Below are 7,865 nucleotides of genomic sequence, written 5' to 3' on the forward strand. Positions count from 1 at the left end.
TTACATACAACACTTGTGGCCGACAAAGTATCCTGAATCAAAGAATCCCTGAAATGACCTGATCTAATCTTGGCCCTAAACATGGTTTCTACTGTCCTCTTTCTCATTACGTCTGACTTTGATGTCGAATGTATTATTAATAGCATAAGTAAATCGATAGGCCTAAAAATGAAAATATAAAAGTTAAATTTCATATTGGAAGATTATTGATTGACCATGTGTATAGATGAATGGAATATGGTCCGGGTGTGGTCAAAAAAACTCAAATAGTAAATAATTATACCATTTTTATTGAGCCAATGTTTCGCCCCACGTTGCAGGGCTTCATCAGGGCTGTTTTGACGGAGTCCTGCAACGTGGGGCGAAACGTTGGCTCAATAAAAATAGTATAATTATTTACTATTTGAGTTTTTTTGACCGCACCCGGACCATATTCCATTCATAAATTTCATATTATTTCTTCAGAAGACTACAAATAACTTGATACTTTCAAAAAATAAAATTTTGAAATGAATAATTATTTAAAATGATGTTAAATACAAGTTTTAAAAAAAGGAATAAATTAAAACTAAAATAATAATTGAACAGAATAATTATTATCAATAAATATAGTACTGAATGATTTAATTGAAAATGTAATTGTTATTAATAATTATTCTGTTCATATATATTTAAATTCTTTTAGTTTACTTCTTATCTAATATTCTACGTATATTTCTTGAATTCTTATCATAAACTCTGAAGTCGTAGTAATAAAGCTGCTGTTACTTAAGCCCCCCTTATTAGTGATCATTTTTTTGAATTAAAACTTATTGTAATTAACAAAAAATTTACATTGGTGCCCGAGACCTGATAGATAACCTATAAATATAGTTCATAGATACACAAAGGTTGAAGACGTCTAGAATAGTAAGACAATGGAAGAGGGTTAAGGAAAAGATAGCGGGATAGTCTGCCAGCAGGCTTCCCCAACCGTGACCCTCAACACTTCTTGCTGCTACTCTAGTGCTGTTTTCATTTTGAACACATGAAACGGTAACACTACTCAACCACTGATATTCCATTAAAATTCAATCTATTAATAGAAAATAAATATACAGTGTAATCAGTATTCAGAACTGGCATAAAAAAAAAAGTTACTTTATTTGAGAAAACTCACCACAAAATAATATTTTTGTTTTCAAATAAAAGTGGATATGTGTATAAAAAAGGACATTTCAATCTATAGGCATGTTATTGTAATCACTGTGAAAATCAAAAGTGAAAATTTTCAGTTTCAAGATCGTGTAATTTTTCCTATGGAACTTTTCATAATATATTTTGTTGGAATTAGAAATACATAATATCTATTGAATAAATAATTTGATTCTGTAAAACTAATTTAATTAATAGTCGAAATATGTATAATACAAATTTCGTTGGTGAACTCATTTTTTTATCATGTTTTAAATAAGTTCAAGCAAAGAGTATTTTTTTTTTTTATTTATACTTCTTTTCACTTATAAACCAACAATCTTTTAGTTTTAACAAATTAAATCATCACTTAGCGTTGCTGAAAATTTGAATGAAAAAATATTTTTTTTAATTTTAAATTTTTTAAAACTTCAAACTTTCAAATTTCCAATAAATTATGTAAAAATTAAAGAAATATACGCAGTTATAGAAATTCATATTGTTGCATTTTTCTGCTAATAATTTCTATAATCCGAACTTTTCAGTGATCCAAACACCCCTCTGCAGCAATTAATTCAGATTACGGAGATTACACTGTGTTTGTTAATACATAAACATCAATAGTCAAACTTACTTATGATGAATAGATTTCTTGACTTTACCAATATTTTTAACCCAAATGTCAGCTAACTTTTTAGATTTCAAAACAGCATCTCTCAATTTTTCAAATACCAATAGAAGTGTGCTTTGAACATCAGAAGATTTCCCATTTTGTACCTGAGTGCAACTACTTCCATCAGCATGGCAAATCACCAATTCCGAACGGAGGCCATTGATTATCTACAAACAAAATTAACACCATTAACTGTCATTGCAAGTTTAAGTGGATCTTATAGTATATAAATTGAATTCTTTCGAAACTAGTGGACGGCTAAATTAATAGTTTTAAATGCTGCGGTCCACGAATAAAAAAAAAAATCTACAACACGTGAAGGAACAAATTATGAATATGGTCAGGGGCACGATCAAAAGAAAACAAAAAATATTTAACAACTATTTATTTGCCGACATTTCGTCCCACTTTGTTGAACTTCATCAGGGCTAAAAAGATACAAGGAACTAAAAATACTTTGACATAGGGATAATAAGATACAAAAAGGTAAATTAAGGTAGGGTTAAAATTATGTATAAGTAAGAGAAAAGAAAATTATATACAAATAAATGAAAAGAAGAAATAAAAATAGTATTGATGTAAAATAGACAATGATAAGAATATAAAAAAAAAAAATATTATGTAAGCAATTAAGTTAAAAATGAACCGGAGGCGTAATATCAAGTAAAAATAGAAAAAGCAGATATGAGAAAACAAAATTTAACATATTCTGAAAAAACAGAAAATAAAGAAAATGAGATTAAATAAATGTTGAGAAAGAATAAATAAACATAAAATTAAAGATATTGGAAGAAGATAGTTGACCGTATGAAGTAGATTGGAGGAAGATAGTCCGGGTGGCGTTCAATAAACGTTTCAAAATAGTAACAAAGGTTTAGTTAACAATAAATATTTTTTTGTTACTATTTTGAAACCTTTATTGAACACCACCCAGACTACCTTCCTCCAAATAAAATTTAAGATAATAATAACATGTAAATAAAGAACAAATCAGAACCACCCACCTGCTCCAGTTTGTTTTTTTATTTCTTTAATTTTTTTTTTTCTTTCCGTTACTTTTTATATAATTTTCTTTTCACTTATATTTACATAATTTTAACCCTACTTTAATATAACCCTACTATGTAAAAATATATTTAGTTTTTTTGTATCTCTTTTTAACCCTGATGAAGCTCTACAAAGAGGGGCAAAATGTTGGCAAATAAATAGTCGTTAATTATTTTTTGTTTTCTTTTGACCGCACCCCTGACCATCTGCTTCATAATTTGAAATGATACAGTAAATCATTTATACATATAAAATGGAAGAACATTTGTTATATATTTTTTTATTTGGTCTTTACCTCATCAGCATGACTGATGATATCACCCATCACTAAAAACCTAACATAGGCCGGCAACTGATCCAAAGGTGAATTTCTGAGCTGTCTAATCAAACTCATTTGTAATTGATATAAACTATCGCCATCGAGCCAAAGATTCGAAAGCGTGTACAAAATAGACGGCGTTAAAGAGGGTTCACTTTTCATGAGTTCTCTGTAAAAGAAATGAAAACAATACATAAATATTTAGTGTAGAAGGAAAAAATAAATAAATAATACAACTAAACAGAGAATGGTGTACTAACATAAATTCATTGGCTGTTTCTTCTCGTTGCGCATCACTGATTATATCAGGCAAACAGTTCGTGATCTCATGCTTAAGCTGAAAAATGAAGTAAATAAGAAATAATGTGCTCCTGATATTTAAAAGTAAAGCTTATTAAAGCTGAATTTTTCTTCCTCACTATAAAAGATGGAGAATGAAGCTATATATAGAATATAGATAAATGAAATTATGATATTCATGAGACACCTCTACAAAACAACACTGACCAAACTACAGAGTTTCCAGAACTCCCTCCTAATGCGAATAGTACAAGGAACTTCACTCTAGATTCTTTGATGGGCTGAAAGCCTGTACCAATCCACTGTTCCGTGAAATCATCCCTCCACTGAGACCAGGGAGGTGGCAGAGCACTGTTCCCCTGGTCGATGTTCTCGCCTCGGGAGAGACTTCTGGCTCTACAGCCTGAAGTCATTTCATTAACGCCAGCCGGAATAGCCCCTCCCTATTCCTAGTAAGCTCAAGGCAAACACATACCATCATCGATGACACCGCCTTCAGCGGACCCGGCACCCTATCTTATAATGCCACACTGGCAAAACAAGATCTTCTAGTTTGCCAATCATATGTACATATATTTTCATTTGTATATATTTATTTGTTTGTTTTTATTTTTTTTCTCTAGGTCAGAAAAAAAAATTATGATATTCTTGAAGTTATGTACAAATTCAAGAAAGTAAAGTAATTAAATAAAACCTTTGGCGATTATTATTAAAAATTTTTAATTGATAAGAATAATAGTTTATGAAACTAAAAATACGAGGAATCAAATAGTAATACTTTCCCAATAAATAAACTAATTGAGAGACAAATACCAAAAGGTGTCAAAGTTGGTTTTGGACACAGAGAATTATAATTTGATGGTTTAAATTTATTTCATACAAAATATTGAACAAACAGCTTAAACAATAAATAAAAACAGAAAAAAAACTATATTTACTATTTTTTATTTCAGAATTAACAAATTTGAGAAACTTCTTAAAAACTGTTAGACAACTGATATGATTTTTTTTTTTTATATAATAGTCGACAAACACTTTTTAATGGCCAGTTGTTTGTAATTCAAAATTTATATAATAGTGAAACCTCAATACTAAGAATTGTTTGTAATATCCTTGAACTAGCCATAGATAAAACTGAAAGAGCAATTTAGTTAACAAAGCTCAAAATAACACATTTAAAATCCTCTGACAGAGAAACAGCAATGTGTTGCTAAAAAAACAGGATACTAAGACTAGTAGGAGGGACATGATGGCTGTGCAGGTTGGGAGCGCAGGTCCCAGTGTATTCGGTTCAGAACTTTGTGGGTTCGATTCCCACCTGGGGCAGTTAAACATTCATTTTTCGGCGGTCCTGAAGAATGAATCTTGGCGCTCCCACCTTGGTTAGTATGCGGTGGCAACCTAGGTAGCAATCAGGGGTTGGCAAAAAGGCACTTGTCGGACTTGTTCCCCCCACCAAATACCAGTACCAGTAAGACTAGTAGGACAAATGCTTATTATTCTTATATTACATAGGCAAATTGTGTAAATATTGAACTATACAATAGTGATATATGTTTTTTTTTCATTCTCATTGTTTTAGTTCTTAAATCTTTTTCTTTTTCATTTTTTTTTTCTTCTATTATTTACCTATATATATCGAAATACCTTTGAGCCAAGAATTTTCGCAACAGTAACCTTTATATAGTAGAAATTACTTTTATGTAATCCATTTTATATCTATGCATCTCAGTAAAATAAATGATCGCGATTGGAAATGAATTTTTGCAATCCCTTCCCTCAGTCCTTGCTCAATCATGGATAGACAGTTTCATCAATTTTGTGACCAAACCCAATAAGTTATGTTTATAATTGAAGTATATTGTGGTGATGGCACAAATGGAAAAAATGTCCATTAAGCATTGAGGCAACACAACAAGTTTACTTTGTATGTAGTTATATGCAGTAAGTACACAAACTATGAACTTAATATAGAGATCAATAAATCAATGTCTGAATCTCAATATAATAAATTTTTAGCTATCCAAACCTTGATATAACTATGCCTCAACATAACGAAATTATATGGGAGACTCTCACAGGAGAAACTACTTAAGTTCTAGCAATTGATGATTATAATGGAATTTGGTTGAGGAAAATTTTTTCCATGAAACTAATAGAAGGTTAAACAAACATTACTCAAGAAAAATATTAAAAAATATCTCACCATTGAGCTAGAAACAGCATGAATAATATCAAACATTTTTCGCGTCAGTTTTTCTGGTTCAAGAACATTGTTCATATATCTCAATGACTGCAGAATCATTCGAACTAATGCCATCATTTCTTCAGCTGTATTTCCATCCCTACAAAAATGAATAGCAAAAGGTTTTTTTCAAAGATTAAGCCTTTTAGAAGTATACATTTTCAAGTATAAAATATTCAACTGAATTAGTAAAGAAATGTTCTTCAGAATTGTAAAAAATAAAAGCACCTACTCGTCAGCAGTAAATTCACAAATTTTATCCAAAAGGAAAGATATTATTTGACTCTGCAAGCATTCGACTGACAATAGCAATCGAATTAGGCTGTCTTGGGAATCAGCAAGTATATTTGAATCAGGATCGGCCTATGAGAAAATGAACATTATAAAATGTAATTAAATTTAAATTGTATTATAGTGGAATAATGATGTTTAAAATTACTTTTGTGGGTGAGAGTGCTGTTTTTAAACAATCAGTGTCAGACAAAAATTCTTCTAAATTTTCAATAAACTTTTTAACATCTTCCTTGTTTGATTTATCTAATAACTTGGACATATTGCGCACAAAAACTGACTGTGGTTTAGCTGCAATTACAATATGGAAAAAATTAAGAGAGAAAAATAAAAATGGTACTGATGTATTATCCAGTCTAAGCCGGGTAGTAAAGTAACAGCATAAACTAACTTTTATTAATACAAAGTCAGGCTCAGATAGCCAAATAGGGGGTTTGATTATCTCTTGAGCAAACAGAAATTGACAACTATGGGACAATTAAAGCACTAATAATATAATAAGGTGTTAATAATTTACCGTAGATAAATATAACAAGCAGATGGTCAGGGTGGAGTCAGTAAAAATACACAAATAAACAAAACTTATTCATCTGTGCCAAAATTTCAACCTGAATTTCACGCCTTTATCAGCGCTGAAAAACAAAATGAGATAACAGCCTTAATTAATTAAGAGATCATAAAAATAAAATAACAACAAACAAACTTGGCAATAAATTTTTTTTTTTTTTGGCTAGGACTCCCATTGGAGTACTATACTGCCTAACCATGGTTGGGGGTCAAAGTTTTTCATTTTGTGGGACCGCTACTCAATGAAAAAAGTCAATGCCCCAGACCGGGTTCAAACCACCACGGCCAATAGACATCAAAAATTGGTAAGACTGTGTCTTAACCACTGCGCTACAGGCAGCCTAACAATAAGTTAAGTAAGTATTAGTTGATTGATACTAATAGAAGATAAAATATAATATTGTAATGGTAAGCATTATACGAAATAAACGATAAAATTTATTCTTTTAAAAATCAGATAAGTGTTCAAGTAAATATAGAAATGAACATAATGAAAGGTGAGAAAGAAAATTTAAATGATGAGTAATGGAATTAACATAATAGTATATGTAAGTAGTGTCTAAAGTAATGAAAAATAATTTAAATCAACATAATGAAATTAAAGGAAACGATACATATTGCTATGTATCGAGGAATTAGCCATGATTTCAACAATATGTCGTTTATTAAGGTGTTTCGTCATCTGCCCCTATACCTGGTCAGGGTATCCTTCTAGGAAGCTTTTAGCATCCTCGGATATGGAAACATCTGTATTAAGTTTGTCACATTACCAGAGGCCCCTGAGAAAATTAGATTGACTAACCTTTAAGTATTGAAGCAGAAAATGGGTTAGGACGAGGGACCAGAATCAAATTAACTAGGCAGAGAGTCAAACTTTTTTGTTACACATCCTCGGCCCTGAGGAGGGGGACGCCTGCCTCGGGAGTCTTCGGACATCGATAACCAATCAGAGAAGAGATTTAAAAATAAGGTAACGCCCTAAAAGAGAAGTGGGAGAAAAATACAGAGAGGGAATTGACAAGAGAAGAACAACACTCTACAGGAAGGGCTAGACGGAGGCGGACTCAACAGGAAGGCGCAGACAAATAAGGACCTGATTCAGAGGATGCGCTTCGAGCACACCAAGGCCAGGAGGCCTGGAAATCCCTGATGAAACAGAAGACACCCACGGCACTACATCCCACGGCATCAGCAGCTATAAGTATAAATTAACTAATAAGCAATCATGTAATAATTTATATTTTATGGCA

The 7,865-nt window shown here is 31.3% G+C and overlaps 1 protein-coding gene across 1 annotated transcript in view; it reads right to left on the reverse strand.

Moving 5' to 3' along the window:
- LOC106679192 (Fanconi anemia group D2 protein) overlaps positions 1-7,865 on the reverse strand; it is a 31,451-nt gene that overhangs the window by 22,096 nt on the left and 1,490 nt on the right. The window contains exons 2-8 of the mRNA XM_014418205.3: positions 6,197-6,339; positions 5,990-6,120; positions 5,719-5,857; positions 3,473-3,549; positions 3,189-3,381; positions 1,808-2,013; positions 9-162 (exon numbers count right to left, since the gene is read on the reverse strand). Coding sequence (XP_014273691.1) covers positions 9-162; positions 1,808-2,013; positions 3,189-3,381; positions 3,473-3,549; positions 5,719-5,857; positions 5,990-6,120; positions 6,197-6,339 — 1,043 coding nt within the window. The remainder of the gene's footprint in view (positions 1-8; positions 163-1,807; positions 2,014-3,188; positions 3,382-3,472; positions 3,550-5,718; positions 5,858-5,989; positions 6,121-6,196; positions 6,340-7,865) is intronic.

The sequence above is a fragment of the Halyomorpha halys genome, unplaced genomic scaffold, assembly GCF_000696795.3.
Source record: "Halyomorpha halys isolate HHAL.00 unplaced genomic scaffold, Hhal_1.1 Scaffold183.1, whole genome shotgun sequence".
Taxonomy (NCBI): Eukaryota; Metazoa; Arthropoda; class Insecta; order Hemiptera; family Pentatomidae; genus Halyomorpha; species Halyomorpha halys.